Consider the following 24,372-nt stretch of genomic DNA (forward strand, 5'->3'; position numbering starts at 1 on the left):
GGGATTGGTTAAAAATATTATGGTTTGGGGGCTGGCCCCATGGCTGAATGGTTAAAGTTCTGCTTCGACAGCCTGGGTTCGTGGGTTTAGTTCCTGGGCGCAGACCTATACCACTTGTCAAGCCATGTGTGGTGGTGACCCACATCTAAAGTAGAGGAAGATTGGCACAGATATTAGCTCAGGGCTAATCTTCTTCAAGCAAAAAAAGTGGAAGACTGGCAACAGATATTAGCTCAGGGTGAATTTTCCTCAGGAAAAAAAAATTATGGTTTGAAAATATGATACAATGCAATGTAGCCATTAAAATGATTTGTAGAAAACTTAATAATATGAAATGATATTCATGTAGGTACATAATATTTATATATAATTACAATATATAAATACAGAAATAAGTGTACCTTAAAAAGCAGGTTACCAACACTATGTAAGTCTGGGAGGGATCTAACCAAAGTGTGAAAGCGAGTGTTGTCTCTGGATGGTTGTGCTTTCTTCTTTTTACTTATATATAGTTTCTCAAACATCCACAATGAATATGTATTACTTGTGCAATAAGGAAAAGAAAATATACAAATTATGGGGCGTTTTTGTGTGTGTTTTGTTTTGGTTTGTTTACCACCAGGCGTGTGATGGTCATCAAGTCACCCTGTCACTCTGTCGGCACAGTTCCTGGGGCTCAGCTGTTGAAATTGTGAGTGTAACGTGCTCAGTAACGAGTGCTCCCCTCTGTCCGCACCGTGGGCAGGGCTGACCATTTGGGCTTGGGCTATATGTCAGTTGATTCTTTTTTCCCGGGCATTGTGGCAAACTAGTGCTACCACCTTTTGGGAGCTCTTCCTGCAGATGCTCATCCGTTCCCGACATTCCCCTTTGTACAAATACTCTTTTCCTTTCAGCTCCTTCCCCTCCTCCAGATACTCACCCTCTTCCAGTAACTTTTCATGCAGACCCTCTTTGTCTTTTAGACGCTTTTCCTCCTGCAGATCCTTTTCCTTCTTCAGATACTCCTGCTCATACAGATACTCCTTTCCTTTCAGATACTCGTCTTCCTCCAGATAGTCTTCCTCTTCCAGATTGCCATTTTCCTCCAGATTCTCTTCCTCTTCAGGAAGTGGAGATTCTTCCCCTGAGCTTTCATCTCCCTCAGGATCCTCCTCCTCTGAAGAGAAGATCTGTGTGGAATTTTGGGAAAGTGTGGGAGGATGAGGAGGTGGTGATCTTCCTGGCGGCTGATTACTTTCAGCAGACATGCTGAGGAAGCCTCAAGCAGATGAAACCCTTCAGCAGCAGGCCAAGTCACTTCATCATCCTGGTAACCAAGAGAGGAATAAAATCCCATTAGTCAGTAATTCCCGCTGCATACTGATATAAATTCATTTGTGTTCCCTCATTTCATCCAGTAGTCTTTGGATGGCCCTTTGACTATGCAGATCAGTACATGGTGGCCCATGAAAGGGCACAAAAAGAGGGAACAGAGGTTTTACCCTCCAGGAGCTCGTTGGAAAGACCACACCCAAAGGCAACACCTTTGAAATTACCACACCATCTGAAGTAAAGGAGGACGGCTGGAAAGGGAAGGAGTGATCGGTGTTTAGTGGTGCAATCATCAGAGAAGACTTATTTATTCATCAAGAAATATTTGTTGCCATAATAAACAAGACAGAGACTGTTCCAGGAGTTTAAATCTGGGAAGAAAAACAGTCATTGCAAACAGATTTCTACACACAAAGTGGCAAGCACAACAGAAGAGGTGATGCTGGCCCTGATATCAGTTCCCCTATATTAACCCAACATATACGGAGTTGAAAACAAAACACTCATTCCCTGCTTACTCCCTGGCTTCCTGGCTCCAGAATCCACTATCCTCACTATCCACCATGTAGACAAACAGCCAAGGTCGCCCACCTGCAAATTCCCTTATCCTCCTCCTCCCTATAACCAGCCACCCAAGGCCAAATGCAGGCTGGTGGGAAAGCTCCAACCAGCAAGGCCACCGACTCCACTTCCCATCTACAAGCAGCTACATTCCTCACAAAGCTTTAAAACCCCTGGCCTCCCATCTTTTGGGGAGATGAGATGAAACGAGACAAATTTGAGGGCTCACTCTCATCTCCTGGCTGATATCACCTGAAATAAAAACACTTTCCTTGCCATAAGCCTGGCATTTCAGTACTTATTGGCCCCTCTTGTGTGGCAGGTAGGGAACCTATGTTTATAGGTGCTAACAGAGGTAGAGGTGGGGTGGTATAGACACTGTGATTGGAGCCTAGGTCGGTGATGGTGTAGAGAAGGAAGAAATATTTCTCTACCCTCTAGGTCCTTCTGGCTGGTCCAAGAATTAAATTGTCATGAGATAGAATAACAGGAGAAAATCAAAGAAATTTAATAACATGTATACATGGGAGAAACCCAGGAAAACTGAGTAACTTGCCAAATTGGCCAAAGCCACCACCTTAAATACCATCTTTTCTAAAGACAAAGGAGGATGTTGGGGCTAGTAGTTTGGGACTTCAAAGGGGAGGAAAGTTCACATGGAGAAGGAAACGCAAATGTTCGATAAACAAATGTCTGCCATGCTTTGTAGAGCGATGAGACATGGAGAGGACTTTGATTAAATGGGACTTGCTGAGTTCCTCCTTGTCTACCATGCCTAGCTCATATTATACTAGAGTTATCTATGGATTAGCTCCTTCCTGGAACAGGCCTTCTAACTTAAATTCTTTTAGGCTGTTAGGGGGAAGTTCAAAGTTTCTTCCTGAGTCTTAGTTCTTAAAATAATCAAGCCAAAGAGACACGTTTTTGAGGTAGCAAATTCTACTCTCGTACAAAGGCATCTGTAGTTGGAGGTCTGCGAGGCACATTCTCACGGCTGCCACATGCTCTGCCACCTTGGCAGGAGGCACCACCCCCTGAGAGTTCACTCAGCAAACGCTTACTTATTTTAACTCCCCAGCTTCGACACAACCGTGAACATCTTGCCTGCCCCAGGAAGTCTTCCATGCTCCATCCTATGCTCCATCTGTACCTTCTATATGTTCATTCAAGTAACGATTTTGCTATATTAAATACTTTGCACGTCTGTCTTTCCAAAAGAGGGCAGGAAGGATTGACTCTTGTTTAAAAATATATCTTGAAATCTTCCACTCTTCTCCATCCCAACTGTGACTACCACAGTGACCCTGCCATCTTTAGTGTGGATTACTGCAACACGCTCTTAACTGGACTTCCTGTGACCACTGCTGCCTCGCTGCTAGTCATTCTCCATAAACAGTGTTCTTATGAAAACATAAATGAGATCTAATATAAAAATCCCCCAGTGGCTTTCCCTTGCACTTAGAATGAAATGTAAATGTCATTCCATGGCTTCCAGGGCCCTTCGGGATCCAGTGTCTGCCAGGCTGTCTGACTTTCTCTCTCACCCTCCACCTCCACACTCCCACCCTGTTATTCTCCCCTATAGCACTCATCACTATTTCTGTTTCTGCTTCTGTGCATACTTGTTCCTTCTTTCTTTTCCACTAGACTGTAAGTTTCTCAATGACAGTGACCTTACATGACCTGTTCCCCACTCAGTCTCCAATGGTTAGGTTGGTACCTGAGGTAGAAGAGATGTCCAATAAATGTATGATCAGTGACGGAATGAAGGGCTAAGAACAGATGTCTCTAGAGCAGGGCATCCCAAAGTTTTAAAAATGATAATATTTATTCTGCACAATGGGATAAGTTGAACAGGCTGCTCATCGTGGAGGCAGCCTGCCCAGAACCCTCTCATTTGCTCTGAGGACTTAAGAGATAAATATCCTGCCCTACTTTTTTCCAGAGCTCTGAGATCTCTGAGATCTCTGATTGGGAAGCTCTGTCATAGGGAACCAGCCAGATAAGATAACTAGGGTCACTTTCTAGCATACGTGCAACATGCTGCCCAAGATGAGGGGTGTGATGTGTAAACATTCATAATGGGTCACTGGGCTTATCTGTCCACCCACGGGGTTGCCAGAGCCCTTAGATTACTGGATTCTGATAGGATTAGCCTGGGGCATCAATATGGTGAACATAGAGCTGTGCTCTCCAAACCTCTTTTCAAAGAAAGACTTGGTGCCCGGCTGTGGGGAGTATAGTCAACAGACAATCTCCAGCCACCTGCTCCTTCAGCATCTGCTTCAGCTGCAGAGAGTCACCTGCCAGAAGTCATGCTCTTCTCAGGGCAGCCCGCATCTGGGGACTAAGCGAGGTGGGGGTGTAAAAGTCCAGCTGAACCCAGACAGGACACCTCTGGGAAGAAGCATTCACCCCTGGGCCCTCCAGCAGGCTGGCCAAGATTGCCAAGCCTGTTCCACAGTACCACCTCCTCTTCCAGTCCTGCTTCCTTGCCCTTCCCTTCTCAGACGTTGGTCCCTCATAAACATTTTACATCTCAACAGGTTGTATCTCAACAGTTTGCATTTTAGAGTCTATTTCCAGAGAACCCACCCGTGATAGGCAGCTTCATGAAATGTAAATCTGGAAAAGAAGTGATTGCAAGATTCTTGGGGAAAGAGGAAGAAACAGCCTCACGGACAGCTTGACAGTTTAGAGGGCTGGGAGGGTGGGGAGCAACCAGAGCTGCCTACGGCAAGGCCAACTGACATGACGTGGAAAAGTAAAGGCAGAGCCCGGTGCTGGAGAGCTTGCAAGCCCATTGCTAAGCATTTTGCTAGGGGTGTGACTGGGAAGGTGATATGATGAAAGTGACTCTGGAACAATAGGATTCCTGTGACCGTTTACCATACACATGAGAAATAGAGAGACAGGGAGCCGGCCTGCAGTTGACTTGCTCTTTTCTCTGTCATTTTACGGTTCTGTGGTATACGCATGTCTTTTCCTGTAGCCTACCTCGATGCTTTTTGGAGGAGACGAGGTCTGCATCATACATGAGATGAGGTTGGAGGATATTGCCTTTGCGGCAAAGGGTGAGCCACGGCAAAGCTTTGGGGCCTATGTCTATGGCTATGGGAGCCGATTCTGTTTTACAGGAGTCCCTCCAGGCTTATTTTGACCTAAAACCTAAACACACCACCTACAATAGCTGTCCACTTCTAACCTCCACCCTTTTCCAATGGACGTTGGGTAAGCCAGAGGAAGCCAGAAGGGGCTGGGGATGGTGAGGGCGCTTGGGGAGGGGTCTGTGCAGCCCTACCTGGGAGGGGTGAAGGAGCATGTGAAAGCACAGGCTGCTCCATCAAAGGTGTGCTTACACTTCAGGATCCCTCCCTTTCATATTTTTTAGCTGCTTAAGATAAAAAATCAAAATCAGCCAGTCCCCTGGACAGCCTGAATGCATTTATCAACTTTATCAATGGCATGCTGTCATTCAGGGTTAAGTCTTTTCTTTCCATTTTCTCATCAGGCCTTGTAAAAAGGCTCCAGTCAGCTGCTTTCTCCTCTCAAAGATCAGAAAAGAAACTGCACTCTAGGCATCTCCTTTTAATTCTCTTAGAAATTTATTAAAAAAGCCATCAGGCAGAAATAAATAGTAATGGCAAACTGATATCCAGTATCTGAGGCAAACATCCTGGTTTCCACTTCTGATTCAGATCTTGACTCATTTTGACTGTGGTTTCTGACAGACTGCAGGTTAATTTCTGCAGTCACAACAGGAAACATAGACTTTATAATAACTGATTACAACCAGCTGATCATACTCATTCATCTCTAGACTAGCTTCACAAAATGGCTGCCTCGATCAAAGCAGACTGGCAGACATTTTGTTCAGCTTACATAATTTTTAAAAAAAATTAGAGTGAATATTTAGAATTGGCAGAATTCACAAAAAATCAGTGGTTCTGGCTTCTCTTGGAAATCGGAGTCTCGGGCAACCCTGGGCTGGCTTTTTCCACATGGAAACAGTGATGCTGGGTGGAGGCTGCCCTCTTTGAATGGGACAGCACTTTCCGTTTCTGCTTCTGTCCCCACTTCCATTCTCAGGCAGTCTCATCATCACACGTGTACTGTTGTTCTTCTTATGGTAGAGCCGTGGTTCTGTGCCTCCATCAAAAAAATAGAGCATGTCTCGCTCAAAAGTGGGTAAACAAAAGACACACGAAGAGGTCTGATGTTTCTCGCACGTTGCCTCCTGGCGCATTGGCTTTATCTCTCTGGCCTCGTAGAGAGGTGGGGCCTTTGCAGGAGGCTGTTTGTTTCGTGGCGCCAGGCACTGTGTTTACACAGTTCACCACTGAACACCTGCACCTAGCGTGGTGTCTGGTACCTAATAGACACTCAGTAATACCTTCTGAGGGAATAAATGAATGAGCAAAGAAAAGCATTAATAACGTGCCATGTGCTTTCCCAAGTATATTTACTGATTATGTCCTTGCACCTGTCTAGTGAGGAGGGCAAACCTTTACATCAGAGGTCAACACAGGGCCACAGTCCTGTAGATTTCCATCCACACAACCCCTTCCACATGGCACTGAGAGAGGCCGACTGATTTTTCTGCAGGCAGGTTTTTTTGATACCATTTGTCTTTCTGAGGGGTGGAGGCCAGGATGTCTGTCTGAAACATTCCTAGTTGAAATAAATAAGACATGAGTAACTAAAATAAACAAACAGAACAGAATACTCTGTAAATGGTTGACTTAATATCACTGAAAAAAGGCAGATCAACGACCACCTCTGGTTTCCAGAGGAATGCCCTAAGAAGGGCTCCACGTTCTGGCAGTGGTTTTTAGGTAAAGGGGTCTGCAGGCCCTCTGCTCTGGTTTCCATGATCGGAGGGTGGAGCTGAGTTGTTCTTTGTCCCTCTCACTGGGGCCATGGCCTTACCGACGTGCTGGAAGGCTTCGTGCTTTGGAGACCCAGTGCATGCAAAGGGACTTGCAGTTGGGTGGGAACAAAGTCCTTGGGACAGAACACAGGCCGCCCCATAGAAGGAGCAGATTTGCTTTGTATGACTCATGTGGCCCTAAGTGGTGGCCCTGGGCAGAGAGGGGATGGAGAGACAGACAACGACATCTTTTGCCAGCTTGGCCTGTACAGCTCTCCTTCCCTCACGCCTCCTCCTGGGCCCTCCTCCGCTCTCCGGACCATCAGAACTAGTATGCTTGCGGGGAAGCAGCCCAAGGAGCTCATCTGACCCCTGGTCTCCCAGCATCAAAGGGCAGTTCTTTGTCACCACCATCCTCCGCCTTTACATTCTCAAAAGAAAGGATGGCTCTGGCTCCTTCCTGACAAGGAGGGCAGATGAAGGCTCTGCTCCAACGACCCCAAGTGCCCTCTGGTCCCTGCACAAGGTCCCTTGAGAGGCCTTGGGTTCAGTATGAGGCTCCCTACCCCAGCCAGGGCACCCTTGCTTGACTTCCCCTCACCAAGGGTCCTGCAGCCCCCTGTGATGGACCCTTCCAGGTCCAGCCCTGCCAGCTCCCCTGCGCTCCAGCAGGGGGCACAGCTTTGTAGAGTGGCCGCGTCCCTGGTCAATAACTCAACATAGCTTCTGACGCGACTGCTTTAGATAATCAGCGGAGGAGGGGTCTGTGTGAAAATGGAAAGGGAGAATTGAAGCAGGAATGAGAAAGAAACTTCCGAAAGAGCAGAACAGCATGGTGGTTAGGATCTGGGGCCAGGTTTCCCAGGGTTAAGTCTAGCTTGGCCACATATGAGCTGTATGACTTTGAGTGAGTTTCCTAACTCTCCAGTGACTTAATTTCCTTATCTGTAAAATGCAGAGAACAGTAGTACTGACCTCCTGTGAGGATTCAAGGAGGCAATACGTGTACACGTAAGTCATGCTGGGCACAAACATGCGCTATGTTGTTATTGTACACATTCCTAACCAGCTCGGAAGGCGAGTTTTGTATGTGTGTGTCAGTGTGTGTTTGTGTGAGTGTGTCCTTCTGAGGCTTTAATTTGCTCATGGCGTGGGGAGAGGGAGAAAGACTGCTTTCTACTACCCTGCTCCCTGGTGCCGACTGTAGCCAAGTTGACAGGTTTAAAGATCTGGGCCTGGTGGCTGGGCCCCAGGGAAATGATGGCCCACAGGGAGTGTCAGAGGTGAGCTCCCTTATCCCCAGGAAACTGGAACCCCTCCTTGGGGAGGCTGCCTGGCCCAAGGGAATATTACGGTGATGTCTTGTTTGCTGGGACAGAACCTCCCTGATAATGGGTCAGTCTGTTCTCTGTCAGCCGTGATTTCAGGAAGTTATTATCTATAAACACAAGACAACCTTTCTGAGGCTGCTCATTCACTTTTCAGACAGCCGTGGTTCACAAGTCCTTGGATTGAGTGAGAGCCTTCCTCACTTTGACTTCCACTCTTTCATCGGCCCTTTCTGTTCCTCAGGGAAACTCAGTGAAGAGTTCTCCCTCTTTTTCCACTCGGCAGCCTTTTAAGTGCTGGAAGATAGCAATCAGATCTTTGTCCAGGACGCTGGGCTCGGCTCTGTGACTGCCCTCTCAGCATCTCCGCTCAGACGTCTAAGGACATCTCAAATTCACCGTGCCCAAACTTAGATCTAGACCTCTCAGCGGATGACAAAGCCCTTGGAGTCATCACCAACTCTTCTCTTTCCTCCTCATCCTACATCAAATCTACCAGGAAATCAGGCTGACTCCTCCTTCAAAGGATCTCACCACTTCTCATCCCCTCCATGTTCCCACTGCGGTGCGAGCCAACATCACATCTTGCCTGGACTACTGTAGTCACCTGCTGGCTGGTCTATTCTTCACACGGCAGCGAGCTTTTAAAATGTAAGTCACATCACCTCACTCCCCTGTGCGAAATGCTATGAGGGCTCTTGGATCAGAAGCCAAAGCCCTTCCAGGGTCTGCAGGTCCTTCCTGATTAGCCCCCATCACCTCTCCCACTTCCTTCCTACTGCTCTCTCCCTCCCTTGGTTCCTGCCACACTGCTGTCATTGCTATTGCCAAGATGACAGGCACTGTCCCACCTGAGGCTTTGCTCTATCTGTCCTCTGGGCATGTTCCCCAGGTATCTGGCTGGTTCACTCCCTCACCTCATTCCTGCCACCATCTCAGTGAGGCCTGTGCCTATCATCCTATTTATTGTCACCTGCCCAACTGTGGCACTTCCAATCTCCCTTAACTTACTCTTCTTTTTCGCCTTTTTCCAGAGTGTTTATCATTTTCTACTATACTAACTACTTTATTCATTATGATGTGTATTGTCCATTTCTCTCACTAGAATGTAAGTTCCCTGGGGGCAGGGATCTTTGTTATTTGCTCAAGTACCTAGAATGGTGCCCAGCACATAAGAGGTAACAATAAATATTTATTGAATGAACATGTGAATCATGATTTCTCCCTTTCACAGTTCCTTCAACCACTGAGTAGATGGCGTGGTTTCTAGGTCCTTCTCCACCATCTTGGCTGCCCTCTGGATGTGCTGTAGTATGTTAGCTCTCTAACACATATGGCTTAGAACAGAACCCAGAGCCCAAGGCCCAGGCTGAGCATGTAGCCATCTCCGCAACAGCATGTGGTGTGTCTGAGAACACTGAATGTGTTAGCGTGTTCAGAGCTCCCACTCTAAAAGGGCAAGTGGGTTCCTTTCCCCAAGACTTCACATTTTCTCCAGCTCATCCCAATAATTTTATATTGGACTGCTTGCCATTTCCTATCATGTGTGTGTCCTCATCCAAATCATCCATGGATACATATTTCAAACCAGAGAGTGCTGAGGACAGCGGCTAAGCTGACCCTGCCATCTTCTTCCATCCGCCACTCAGGGGAGGATGCGGGAGAGGGGAGCTAACATTTCCACATCAGCCACTGTGCTGGGTCCCCTTGGCCCTCACAACAACCCCTGGCGGAGGCATAACTGGCATAATTATCCCCCATTTATGGACTGGGAAATGGGGCTCAGTTTTTAAGGGAAACAGAAGCGTTGATAATCTTTATCTAGAGGATCTCAGTGACAAAAAGTAGTTTGAGGAAAAAAAATTAGTTTTCTTCTGAGCATCAAAATTAGCCAAAGTGGGGAGAAAGAGGATCTTACTACAAACATTTTTTGCTAAATAAATGAGAAGGCCTTGAAGATCACAGCTCTTTTCCTGGGCAGCTGGTTGGGCCAAGTCTTTGAGGCCCCTCTCCCTTGGCTCCCTGAAGGCCCTCCCCCTCTACTTTCTGAGACCCTCTCTCCCAGCTCCCCAAGGCTCCTCCCTCTTGGCTGTCTGAGCCCTGCCCCTTGACTCACGAGGCCCCTCCCCCTAAGCTCTCTTAGGCTACGCCTTCTTGACTCTCTGAAGCCCTTCACCCTCAACTTTCTGAGCCCCTTCCTCTTTGGCTCCCTGAGACTGCTGTCCACTTGAAGGTTCCCCTCCTTCTCTAAGGAGTGGTCAGAGAGGTTCAGTTCCATGTGAGTTGCTCTCCAAGAATCCATGCTGCCTGTCACCCCTCCCAAGTGCTCCCTAACTATCACAGGAAATGCCCTAGGAGTCTGCCTAGCACAAATATCAAACTCACTGGGCTATAAGATGCCACATCTGCCTTCTCTCTCCTTTTATTTAAATCAGGAAAATGTTCTCCTGTTTCCAGATTTGGGGAACTACTCTCTTTCTTCCCTGTGCTTCAACTATTTGTATAATGCTTTGAGTTGCTAAACAAGTAAATGTGCCCTACTGAATTTATTCATCATGGCAGCCTTGTGTGGCAAACACTATTATTTCCATTTTACAGACCACAACACTAAGGTTTAGAGGGATCTATCACTTGGTTAATGTCGGACAAGTAATAAGTGGCCAAACTAGGATTTGGACACAGGTTTGTGCTGCCAAGTTCAGTGTTCTTTCCCAACACCGGCTATTATGTGGGCTGAGACCCTGGTGTTCTTTGGAGGGGACTGATTAGGGCACTGTTCCTACAGCCTCTCTCACACGTTCTAATTAAACAATCATTCTCCATAATAAGGTAAAGAGGTTGAGAAAAGGGAGGAAGGGGGAAGTTGGGTTTCTTTCATTACTGCACACTTACCGTGTGCCTAGAACAGAATAAGATATTTCATATTTTTTAAATTTAAAGGTTTACAAAAATCTGGTAAAATATTATTGTCCTTTTTTCAACTAAGAAAACCAGGTCGCATAGAGGTTAGGTAACTGGCCTTACAGCTCCTCAGCACCATATTTGGGATTCCAGACCATGTCTGTCCAATTCCAAGTCTAAACCACATTGCAGAAGAGGAGATGAGCTAGATATGTCACCTTTCTAGTATTTACAACTCAAGTTCTTAGCAATACCTTCAAATATTTAGCAGCTCTAATGGCAATTATTTAAAAGAACACAAAAAAATATTTAGAGTTTCTAGTTGCTAAAAGGAAATTCCTTTGGATGAAAAGATATCATCATTTGAAAATACTGGACAAATTTTCAAGAGTCCTATTGATTCACTTGAAATTGACCTCCCTCAAATCTTCAAAATTATCAGAAACAGAGCAGGATTATTGATTGCTATGGATAACTGTTATAACTGATGACATATTCACTTTCAGATAGCTCAGCTTAGGGTCTCAGTAGAAGCACATTTTGCGTGTGGCCTGTTGACACTAACGGGGTCCTGAGGTATCTGTGTTCTCAACACGTGTGAGCATGTCTGGGCTGCCTTATGGGGCTGTGGGCAGCAGGTGGCAGGAGAAATAGCCCTGTCTTGGCTGAGCTCCAAACTGAATATGTGATTTGGAACATGTTCCCTGCTCCTCCCACACATGTGTCCAGGCTTCTTGTCTCATTTATGATATTAATGGATTGACCTAGAAAAGCTCCAGGTTCCTTCCAGCCCTGTGTTTCTAAAGACTAACTATCCCTTATTCAAAACCCTTAGTTATGTTGTAGACTTCAGATTTTTTCCTGATGTAGACCAGCCTTGAGGTGAACATATCATAGATATATATAACCACCCGAGAGGGGTCTGGGGCAGCACCCTGTAGTGAATCTTACTAGTATTTCTGCAGCAAAACATGTAAAATTTCACCATAAATGGGATAAAGAAAAACTTAAAACAGCCCCACATCAGTTTGGGTTGGATTTTGCTTCCAACTGAGTTCTAGCAGGTCAGTTTTGCGGCCACATGAGTTTGCCATGAACTTATCGAGAAGATTTGCAGTTTTTAGAACTTTTGGATTACAGAATTTGTAGATAAGGGATTTTAATCCTGCATTGTTTTTCCTTCCCAAAGGCCCAGTGCATAGTTGTATATCTTAGTTGTAAGTCCTTCCAGTTCTTCTATGTGAGCTGCTGCCACAGCACGGCAACTGACAGATGAGTGGTGTGGTTCCACGACTGGGAAACGAACCTGGGCTGCTGAAGTGGTGAGAGCACCGAACCTTAACCACTAGACTACCTGGGCTGGCTCTAATCCTACATTTACATTTCTTTCGATGCCCTCTTGCTGGTCACATCTAGGATTTATCTAATGCTGTGCTTTTGATGGGAGATGCAATGCCTTTAAAAAGCAGCTACTGCAGGAACATAAAATCTACTTTATGGAGATCCACTTTGACATTGCTGTTTCTGGGATCACCGTGTGGCTAACAGGGAGGACAATAAAAATTATTTGTAATCATGACTGTGCACTCTTCAAGACCTGGAGCAAAGCAGCAGCACCTATGCCCATTTATGCTCACGGCTCAGTACTTACAATGTCTGGGAGGGAACTGAGTCCAAGCCAGGAGAGTTTTCAATAATAAAGCTGAAAGAAAAACGTTTTCTGATTAGCTCTTGGTTACCCAGAAAATTAGCCAGCGAACACCTCATTCCCTAAGAATACGGGATAATGGATATTTTTCCTATGAGAATATTGAGTAGAATTTGTTTTTGTAGTACACATTTCTTTCTTAACCTTCCTTGGTCAGGAGCTCTCCTTGAATGTCCACCATGTAAATCAAACCTAAGCAGCCCTCTCTTATATGCCTCCTCTGCCATCCCCCACCTCTGTCACTGAATGGTCTGACCAATGTGAGCACCAAGGGCCCCTGGGCACCAGAGAGAACTCACAAAAATGCCATGATGATCTTAAATTTTTGAGGAAAACGTCAATACTTGACATCTGTTGGGTGTTGTATGAACTACTATCTTTAGATTACGCTGTATTCCTTTCAATGATGGAATATTTTGCAAAGCTGGGTTTTTGGCAGTTGTTGCGATAAAAAGCAAGTACCACACAAAAATCAGTGCAGATCAGGAAATGAGGGTTGCCATGCGCAATCTGATTCCAAGATTGGAGAAATCAAGCAATGCCCAATGGGCACACACATTCTAAAAAGTAAGTCATCATGGTTGTTTAAGAATGAAATAAAAGCATTATTTTTTCTTTCAATTTCTGTGTATTAAGTTGTGACAAAAATATGTGACAGAAGGATGTGACACAAACATTAAGTTACTTGGATAACTAATAAATGAAAAGTGTTATGGATTTCCTTCGGCCTAGGGGTCACTGTGAAAAATTCACTGAGACACTAGGGGCGCTATGAACTGAGAAAGTTGGATGTAATTTCACGCAGTTGATCAGATGTAGAAGTTTGTAGTCATCCTCGATTCCTCTCTCTTCATCCTCCCAAGCCTGCTAATCAATCAGCTGGTCCTCTTGACACCATCTTCCAAAAAAAGTCCCGAATCCAGTCTTCTCTCTACCACTGTGACCACTCTTGTCTAATGCACCATCTTCTACGACAACCTCCTTGTTTTGGCTCTTGCTTTCCAACAAGCCATTCTTCAGAGGTGATCTTTTAAACACATAAAGTAGATCATGTTGCTCCCTTGCTTAAAACCCTCCGATGGTTTCCACTGTACTTTGAAAGACATCCAAGGCCTGCCCATCTTGGCCTCTGCTTCCTTCCTGGCCCTCCTGGAATCCCACTCCTCCTCTTGCTCACATGCTACAGCCTCTTCCCACCTCAGGGCCCTTCCATTTGTCCCTCCCATTGTTGAGAAAGTTCTTCATCCGGATCCTCAAATGCCTGGCTCCTCCTCCTCAAGTTTCAGCTCAGATGTCACCTCCCCCGTGAGGCCTTCCCTAAACAATTGATCTAAACTTTCCCCCCCCCCCCCCCCCCCCCCCCGTCACCTCCAATCACTGTGTATCTTATCATGCCGTTTTATTTTCTTCATTTGTATCATATTCATTGATCTGTATACTGGAGAACATGAACTTTGCTCTCTTGTTTGCCGTCGTATTCCTGCCACCTAGAATCATGCCTGACACACAGTAGGCAGTCAATAAATATTTGTTGAAATAAATAAATGAGTGATTATTTCATATGGTTGCATATTTGTAACACTCACTGATGGCTCTGAATGGAGAAGATCCAGAAGTGTGTTGGGAGGGAGGAAGTCAGTAATTTCATTTGAGATATATATATATGTCATATAATACATGTATTTATATATAAATATATATATGAAATATGTTGTACAAACCAGGTGATCTAATCAAGGGTTTCCTATATTCTTTGGGAAGAGACAATAGAGGGTTACCTTATATGAACTCCATTTTTCTAAGCAATATTTAGCATTACTGGTTTGTCACAATTATAATGAGTTGGATAGTTAATGAAGCAACTCATTATTCCATTTGTTATTCTTTGTAACAGGCAAGCTCCTCTTACACCTTCTGTTTCTTTCCTTTTCTTTAATTAAGAAATCGAGATAAAGACATATAAAGGAACATTTCTACAACTACAGTGCTAAACCAAAAGTGGGAATGTCATTGTCCAGCCCAAACTCGCTGATGTTTTTTCTTGGACCACACTAAATCCAGGAAGGGTGCACAGGACAGTGGCAATAGAAACAGGTGTAGGACTATTCAATATCTCTGGCAAGCAGCAGTGGGGATTAAACAGAGCTTTCTTTAATGAGATTAATTCTGAAATACTAAGAGCGGTTTGGCATATCCCCAAAGATACAAGGCATTTGTATCTATATAAGATTAAAGGAGCTTTCACACAAAGCAATTTTATTTTTCAACATCAAAGAGAAGCTTCGGAGGGGTTGCTTGAATGAGGCACACTGCAGCAAATGTGGGCCGTGCAAAAGCTTCTTTATATAAAAGACGGTTTGCTCAGCCAGGAATTGTATCTGTGGCTTTCACTACCCAGGACATACAGAGCATTGTTCTTGGAATCACAGGATTATGGGAAGGGGAGGCCAGGGGTTGGGAATCAGGTCTACAAACACCCTAGACAGGTGGTTACCTGGTGATAACTTTGGATTTCCAGGGAGGGGAGCTCAGTGCTTCTTGAGGCAGACTGTTGGACCACTTTTATGAATAATAAATAACAATGATGCTGGTAATAATAATGATAAGAAATAACACGGCAATAGATGTGGGATTATTCAGCCACCATTTCTATGTGCCAGGCACCGTATTTAGCAAATAGCAAACACAGACTTTTGGCACTAAATCTTTCTCCTTTGGGCTTTTGACCAGCCTCCCAGTTCTGCTCTCTGGAGTTACACGCAACAGATTTGCTCCACAGCAGGCTGCAAATGTTTAAAGGTAGCTTTTATGTTTTTACCTGTTTTTGTGTGTGTGCATGTGCCAAACTTAAGTTTATTTTTTGAACCTGATACAGGTGTTTATATGGATCCATATTAAATTTCATCTTGTTGGTTTTGCCTCATCCTTCAAGGCTGCTTAAATATTTGTGAATCTGATTCTATCATTCAGTGTGTTCCCAGACCTTTTAAAAGTGCTACTGAAAATGATAAGCTTCCAAGTCTTCCTTCCTATCCCATTTTCCTTTCTTCTTTTCCTCTTTTTTACTGCAAATATTCATGGAGGACTTTCTATGTAACAGACGCTGTCAGGCACTGGGGCTGCAAGGTTGCATAAGGTACACCTATAGACCTCAAGAAAGTGTCTTGCTTAAGCAAGGAGACAGAAAAATAAATTAAAATACAGTGTAGTGTGGGGCTGGCCCCGTGGCCGAGTGGTTAAGTTCGCGCGCTCCGCTGCAGGCGGCCCAGTGTTTCGTTGGTTCGAATCCTGGGCGCGGACGTGGCACTGCTCATCAAACCACGCTGAGGCAGCATCCCACATGCCACAACTAGAAGGACCCACAACAAAGAATATACAACTATGTACCAGGGGGCTTTGGGGAGAAAAAGGAAAAAATAAAATCTTAAAAAAAAAAAATACAGTGTAGTGTGATTATGTCATGAATGAAAGAGGAGGATTTTAACACGAGTTGGAAGAATAATTATCTGTAAGGAGAGGAAATAGGGAGCTAGGAAAATGCCACCCTCTGACTTCTGGGGTGTGGGGCCCATGAGGGAAATGGGCAGTCCCCACAGAGTTAAAAGCTAGCCAGAGGAGGTCCCAGAGCTGGGGAGGGGGCAGACTTTAGCCATCAGAAGGAAATGGAAAGAGAATTCTGTGCAGAGGATGAAGGTGAGGGGAGCTTGTTTACGGAGCGGTCTACGCCATTACTGCCCAGTGTTACAGCCTTTCCTCCTCTCTCCTACCTGCCTGGCCAGCGGGGCTCCCCCACCCCGGACCTGACCTCCCTAAAGAATCAAGTTCAGCTGCCCAGGCTAGTGAGTCTAAGTTTCGACATGGTGGAGTGGAGAAACAGCGAGCATTCTAGATTTCAATTAGAGACCAGGGAGGGACAGAATGAGACAGGAGGGGGTCATTTACAACCTGAAAATGCCCAATTAGTCACTGGGAAGGCTGGTAAGACCAAGACCAAAGGGACTTTTTGTTAGGACTGCTTGTGGGGTTCTTCCAAGCATAATTACATGGTCATTTAGAGGCTGTCCTTGGTGGGAAGGCTGGAATCCTCAGGTGTCTTGGCAGAATGGCTCATTTGTTCTCATGGCAGAGCCTGGGATGGTGCCTGGAGTCTGCAAATTCCCAGGAGTCAGGAATTTTGTACAGAGAGTAGATGACCTTGGCAGTTCCCTTATCCCATATTGGACCCATGTGCTTACTCAAACAGGGATACCCCTGAGGCAGAGAGCCCCTCCTAAGGAAAGAAACCTGCACAGCCAAGAGGCTACAGGGTCCTGGGAAATAGTGGGTTCTACACCAGCGCCAGGTGCCACCTGGGAGCTGTCCCTGAATCTCTCCTCAGGGCTTCTAGAATCCCTGAAACCCTGCAGAAAGCTGGTTGCACAGACTGATTTGGTTAGGGTTGATGAGCTCCACCTGCTGTCAGGAGTTCAGCAGATTATGACCCGGGTGAGGAGTGCTGACAGTTTATTTCCTTAGAGAGAGTGTCAGTGAACGTGGTCAGGCGTAGCTCCCGGGGCACTGAGTGCATGGCCACGGTGGGTGCAAACCAGACTCATATAGCTGAGCTCCAAAAGCATGGCTTGAAGCTGTGAACCAAGATAAAGCTGAAGTTTATCACAACCACCAGTGAAAAGAGGCCTGGGGATCTTCCATGGATCTGGAGCTGAGAGGCAGGCTCAGGACTTGGGGTGTGCTGCCTAAGCATCCCCTTCTAAAAGGTGAAGGCATCAGTCTAAAAGGGCACGATGCCTGGCTCCACAATTGGAGTTTGAGGGGATTAAACATGAAAAACTGAATAACTCAAAACTAGCACCTCCTGCTTTTGGCGGGACAGGAAGAATGTAGGCAAACGTTTCTAGACTAAGAGGTTTTGAGCTACACAACCTGAAAGTGAAGAGATGAGGTAAAACCGTAAGCTCCAGGGGGAGACCAGCAGGTGCTGCGTTGAGGACTCCTGGCTGAGGACTGTGAAGGGTGAGGAATTTGCTACTACTTATTGTACACGTCAGGCCCAGCTGCAGCAGCAGACGTGGCAGGGCACGTCTCCACCCTGTCTACCGGTGCAAGAGCCGCCTTGAGCTTTGGTCGATAGTTGTGTGTGTTCCTTCCAATAGGAGACTGGAGAGAAATTTGGTTCTAGAACAGGCCAGCTTGTTTAGAACACTACCTGTAGGGCTTATGTTTTTCCTGTCAGTCCTTGATGTACTTAGAATGAGTCCCTATGAACAGTGATACACTATTGAACGTTAAGAGTCAACTTAGAAGGCCAGGCCTTGCGCCAGTCACCGACTGGCTCCAGTCGGGTTGGGCCTTGCAAGGCTCTCATAGCTGGGACTGAAGGCTCTGTCTACTGAGCAATCATCCTGCCTGGTCATCCTCCTGGCCCTGCTTCCGTCTCCTCTTGGTTTTGTCCTCCAATATATTCAGTGTCCTGCTTTATTTTCTGGAGAATGCAGTATAAGTTTCCACCAACTCTTCCAGAGGAAGATTTCTTTTTGGGGTCCCAGCCTTGCTTTGGAATTTTCCTATTTTAAAGCAAGGTTTTCATTCTTTAAAACCCAACTCAAAGTCACCTCCTCTGTGAAGACGTGCACGCTTTCCCAGAAGGTCTGTCCTTCTTTCTCCTTCTTTCTCACAGGTCTCTCACGTCCTTCTCTTACTGTGCTGCTCGCTTTTGTTCACATGTCTGCCTCACCCATGCCACGGTAGCCTCGCACAATGCCTGGCACGTGCAGGATTTCAACAAGTTTGTGGACTGAATGGATGATCCATGGGGAAAAAGGGCCAGGGGGGCCGACCTCACGTCAAGTTTTCGGCTTGGACTCTTCAGGCCCCCATCCACTTAACTTTCTCTCCTGCTATGGAGGGATAACCAAGAGACGAGTTGCAAGTGGGCTCAGACGGCAAAGTTGAAGCTGATGAAGAGAATAGGGTGGGCCATAGGGCCCTGGGGTGTAGTTTGGATGCTGCCAGCAGAGGCTTGGAAACCCTGGCTGGAGCAAGGGGAGAAGTCTCATTTCTGGAAAGGATCCGGGGTGTTCTACAGTGTTCCGCAAACACAAGGCCTTCTTGGGGCTATATGATCCTCAATAGCTGTTTATAACCTCTCTAACTAATGGTGGGGCGGGGGGATTCTTGGCTGAAGGCAGCTGCCTTCCCTCTTGGGGGAACACCTGATGGCCTACTTGGGTGAGTTTGATGGCGCCATGCCCACTGATCTGGATCCACATCCAAAAATGCCAGGGGGCAAACGCTGAAGTCACAAAGTTCTGTTGACCTCCCTTAGACCAATCAGTGCAGTTTTTAGCAGTATGGACACCCCAGTGCGCTCATTAAAACACAATTTCCTAAGGCCTTTTTTATAAATAGAATTTCAAATGTATTCAGCTTTGAACTTTCAAGGAGGATGACCTTGAGCCGCCTCTCGGCACAGAACGAGTGGAGCACCAGACATGGGCCAATCTGACCAACTCCCTGGAAGGTTAGGACCACTGTTTCTCTCCCATTTTAAGGTGGTGGGGGGTAGGGAGATGACACGGGAAACGGTGATTTGCTTTGGGTCACAGGAGCCAGTCTGTGCACAAGGCTGGAATTTGGGATATGGGAAATTTTTTCCTGTTTAGTTGACTAGTCTATGCAGGCTGAAAAGGAAGACGTTCTACCATTCACACGCATAGTTTTTCCATCAACTCAGAGCCAGGGCTCTTTGGAGGGGAAGGGGCCCAGTCCTCCTTTATTTGCAGAAGTGTCAGGACCCAACACCACCCTTCACAGAGGGTAGAAGCGCGGTCACAGCAGGGAACAGGACGGCCAAAGGAGGGAGGGGCAGAGAAAGGGGAGGGAAACAAAGAAGTCCGCGTGTTGACGCTTCTTTGTTCCCCAGACCGTGGACGCAGCTCCCACTCCCTCCCGGCGGCTGGGGCTGGAGGAGCAGGCGCGGGCCTGCCGGAGCACCGGCGGCTAACGTCGCAGCCCTTACCCGAGCCGACGGCGGCGCCGCTCCGCGCGATCTCCCGGGCTGCCCGCGCGCGGTTCAGCTCTCGGTTGCCATGGGAACGGCGCCCCTCTCTCTTCCCCGCGCCCTTCTAAGGTGCGCGGGTTTCCAGGCCTCTGGACCTGCTCTCGTCTTCCCGCTCCCCGCCCGCTCCTCGCGGCGGAAATGCCTGGTCCAGCGTCAGTGGCTGGCCGGAAAGTTTTCCTCATTATTTGCGTCATGGTCACCTGCGTCAGGTGTTCCCCGAACTGGGGACGGTGGAGGGCAGACCGCTAGCACCCGGAGTCTGCTGGCGCCCGCCCGGCTGCGCATCCACCCTGGGCTCCTGGGCAGAGGAGGCGCGGCAAAGACTGGTGAAATTGTATTTGATTTTATTATTTATTTAATAGTATGTAAATTTTATAGCTTTGTTTTTCTGATTCCAGAATCTTGCCACGTCAGCTTTCCCCCCGATCCCGGGGCCCAGCGCTGAGCTGGTGGGTGGGTACTGAGATGGAAACGGGGCCTGTGACTCCCGGAGCAGACACCCTCTAACTCGGTCAGGTCCAGGGGCTGCAGGGTGGGCTGGCCGGCAGAAGGGGGGTATTCCCATGGGGCATCCTGAGTGGCCTCACTAGGGCTAGTCCCCAGGACAAAGCCCCTAAGCAGCCTGGAGGACCACCCCTTTAAGTATGCCTCTGGAGTACCGTTGGGAGGTGGGGGAGGCAAGGAGCTGCCCTGAGGGGACAGAATCCAGGTGCGGGGTCTTGATCTGGGGTCAAGGGTTGGAGGAAGCCAATGAAGGTGACGCTCTGGACGCTCTGAGTGGACTTGCTGGGAGTTCTAGTGTGGCCCAGGTTGCCGGGTTGCAATCCACATGTATGTAAGCATTTCTAGTCGGTTGTCAGAGTTCGGAAGAAAGTGACTCGGATCTTTGAGGTGCCAGTGATTTCTTCTCACATTCTAAATAAATATTCACTTTTGCTCCTAGATTTGTGTTTATGATATTTTACTCTTTTTCTCCAAGAGGGTCCAAATTGCGTAGGCTCCAGGTCTCCACAAAACCTGAAGAATTATGAGTACCCTCTGTGTACCAGGAGTGTATGTTACTGGGTTTCTTCATATTGTCTCTTGGTGGCCTGTGCCAGGCTCTTGGGAAGGGGGTGGGAATGACTGAAAAGGGGACTCCAGTGGGAGAGGCATGTGACACAGAGAACCTCTATGGTTCTTGGTTCCACCTCTGCTTAGCGGTCCTATAGGAGAGAAGCAAACGGAAGGTGACCAGGTAACTATTTCTGCCTCCCTCCCTCCTTCCTCTGATGTAGAGAAAGTTGGAAAAAATAGAAGAGAGGCCAAATCCATACAAGTTTCAGAGGGCGACAGTAGGAGCCTCAGTGAGTGGGGGAGGGGTGTAGCAGAAGCAGAGAGACAGAGGATGCTCCCAGGTGTCCAAAGGGCTCTGTGGATCATTGGTTCCCAAGGACGTCTCAAAGCACAAAGGAAGAATTTGAACCTAGATTATTACAACAATTTTGGCTGGGGGAACTAGTCAAAGACTACTTCTGGGATTTACACCTCTCCACTGTACTCAGAGACAGTGCCAAGGGCTGGCTTGGGGGAGCTTTTGTAGTCCCCTATAATCTCCATCAGCCTCACCTGAGTGTAACTAAAAAGTGTACTTGGTTTGCAAACACGGCTTCAGGACAAGTTTCTTAGCCTGCTGCTCCCTATAGTCCGTGGCCCCTAAGACTCTGTCACACAGAAGTTTCAGTGTCCGTTCTTCAGCCTGGTGACCATGTTGGATGGTGTCATGGTAAGGGCTTCCACAAGATGGTGCTCATAGGTTTTGTTTTTATTATTTTTTTTAATGTTGATTGATTCATTCCTTTGTCAGAGTTTTATTGAATGCCTACCATGTTCTGGGATTATTCTAGGAGGTTCTGGGGATACAGATTGCTTGCATAAATTAGACTAAATCCCTTGTTTCAAGGGATTTAACAAGGCTGTGATTTTTATACTTTCAGACGCAAAACTCAACTGTGATGTAAGTTTTCCCTATTTATGTTGCTTTTGATACTTTTGATAATTCTGCTGCATTTCTGACAGTTGCACAATTTCTTTTTCTCCAGACTGGTATGGCCTGGAGGAATTATAGACACTTTTATTATTTGAATGGGGAAAGGATTAACTTATATCTGCCTGTAGGAGCCACTGTCTGAGATCCATTCTTTTGCCAGGAAAACACAACATCTTAACTTGAAAAATTCCAAATTGTTGCTAAGCACCAGCTTATCATTCTCAGCTTGGGATTCATCTGCCCATTGAGTAAATTCACAGCTCCCTTTAAAGAAAAATTCTAGAAGGTCTTTCAGGTATCCTAGTGACCTGCCTTCAAGTAAAAATGAGGTGGGCCTTGATCTGGGTAAGAATTTATCAGTCTCTTTTTTGCTTTTTGTAGCAACATGTCAACCCTGCCATCTAACGTTCTACCCCAGAGAATAAGTACAATCAGAGAGCTCAGTCTTGCCCGAGGCAAATCTGAAATGATAGTTGAGACGGGCAGAGGTCTGTGTGGACTGTCTGTTCCTCCAGCTCCAGGAAGCTCTACCTTGTTCTAAGTTAGATTCCCGAAGGCAGCATCTTTTAGGACCTTTACTACACTAACTTGGCCGCTTCCACAAATACCTTCACTTAGCTATGATAGAAGAGTATGCCCTTGATTTTTATTGCAGATTGATATAAAAATGGTAAAAAAATGAGTGTTTCTGTACTTTTGGCAAAAATAATTGTTTGAGACCTTGTTCACATTACTATTCCATGTCCTTTATGTAAGGATTCATGAGAAACCCAGGCCACCTGCTTGACTTGACAGTTCTACTAGGGTGTCCAACATGTGTATCCCATTTAACATGGCCAACGTCAAACTACTCATCTTCCCCCAGGATCTGCTCCTCCTTCGGTCTTTGTCGTCTCAGTAATCAACAACTCCACTGCTCAGCCAAGCATCTCAGAACCGTCTGGGCCACTCTCTTTCTCTCACCTCACGTGTGACCTGTTGCCTCTACCTTTACCATACATCCAGAATCTGGTCATTTCTTACCAACTTCTCTTGTTTGGAAAATTTCACAAGCTTCTTAACTGATCTCTTTACTTCTGTGCTTTGTTCCCCTACAAATAGACTCAACACAGCATCCAGAATGATCCTTTGAAATATGTCAGGTCATGACACTTCTCTGCTCAAAATCCTCCCGTGACTTTCTTTCTTATTGGAAGGAAAAAACCTAAGATCTCCACTTTATGTCCCTCCCTTCCTGTCTCTGACTGGATGTCCTTGGATTCTGCTCCTGATTCACGTTGCTGGAGCCACAGTGGTCTCAGGTGCTCCCATCTCAGGGCTTCTGTCTGGAAGACTTCCTCAGATGTTCACATAATCCCTCCCTCCTCCCCTTCGTGCCTCTCCTCAAATGTCACCTTTCCAGAGAGGGGTTTCCTAACCACCCTATTAAAGCTGCAGGGCCCTCTCTGAGCTCTCTGATAATCTCTGTTCCAGCTTTGTTTTTCTCCACAGCACTTATCACTATGTGACACCCTACATATTTCACTTATTGTCTGTCTCATCCTACTGGAAAGTAAGCTCCCTGAGGGCAGGGATTTTTGTCTGTTTGCTCTGTTTTGTTCACTTCTGTGTCCTACCGCCTAGAACACTAACTGGGGCATAGTAAGTACTCAATACATATTTATTGAATGAATGAGTGGTTAAATTCTGTGAGAATTAGTATCAGGAGAAAAAGTATCTTTTTTGTCAAAGTTATATTTCCTTAGGCAATATGATTGATGTTGTACGTTGTAATTTACTTTTTGGTTTTACTACCAGGAAGCTCAAAGTCAAATATAGAAAGAGTTACAATTATTCTCTCGTCCACGGTTTCTAACTCAGTAATCGTCCCCCTCTGTATGGTTTTTCATTGCCTTCACTTTTAACTTTGATTTGAACAATTTTGAGCATATCTATATATATCCTCAGGTAGTATTCATGGAACTTTAGGCTTCTAGTAAATATTTATTGAGTGAATGCGTTGTATACCACTTTAATCCTTTTTGAAAGTAAGTGGGATATAAATAATAAATTATTAATGATTTCTGGTATGACTGACAATAATGGGCTGGAAGAAGCAGGTGGTTCTGAGGAGAGGAGAGGCCAGTGGGGAAGGAAGCCCTGCCTGGGTCCCAGGGCCAGGTGAGCGCATGCTGTGTCATCCAGACTCGGACCCTACGTCACTGAGAGGGGAGGTATGAGTAATTTTGCTGGGACGACAGGCATAAACTGGGACTGTTGGCAAATTGGACAAATGGTCACTTTATCAATGGTTAATGTTTATTAAATAGTAAATATTTAATTTAGGTGCAAGTCCAGAAAAGTAAGCAGTAATAATATTGATGCTTTGCCAAGATCAACAAAAGCCGCTGGAGGTGCCACCAGCACTGAATGAAGACACGTTCTTCTACGTTAGAAAAGAGTTAAACAAGCAGTTGACTTTGTTCTTACTTCTCTTCTCAGCATTGACTTGAGCAGAGCAGCTGTAAAACCCGGAAAAGAGGAAGCAGTGAATTCAACAGGATAGAGGGGGAGGAAGCAGAGGATGCCAAGTAGAGTAACTCTGTGGAGCCCAGGGAAACC

General features: G+C 46.2%; 1 protein-coding gene across 4 annotated transcripts in view; it reads right to left on the minus strand.

The window, feature by feature from the left end:
* Window positions 1-19,879, minus strand: part of ERICH6B (glutamate rich 6B) — a 64,989-nt gene extending 45,110 nt beyond the window's left edge. For 3 of the 4 annotated variants that reach the window (XM_046665164.1, XM_046665163.1, XM_046665161.1), the window contains exons 1-3: window positions 19,701-19,879; window positions 12,626-12,676; window positions 923-1,309 (exon numbers count right to left, since the gene is read on the minus strand). In XM_046665164.1, coding sequence (XP_046521120.1) covers window positions 923-1,250 — 328 coding nt within the window. In that variant the 5' untranslated portion in view covers window positions 1,251-1,309; window positions 12,626-12,676; window positions 19,701-19,879. The remainder of the gene's footprint in view (window positions 1-922; window positions 1,310-12,625; window positions 12,677-19,700) is intronic. The other variant, XM_046665162.1, reaches the window with a different exon arrangement.
* Between the last annotated feature and the right edge of the window lie 4,493 nt (window positions 19,880-24,372).

The sequence above is a fragment of the Equus quagga genome, chromosome 6 (assembly GCF_021613505.1).
Source record: "Equus quagga isolate Etosha38 chromosome 6, UCLA_HA_Equagga_1.0, whole genome shotgun sequence".
NCBI lineage: Eukaryota > Metazoa > Chordata > Mammalia > Perissodactyla > Equidae > Equus > Equus quagga.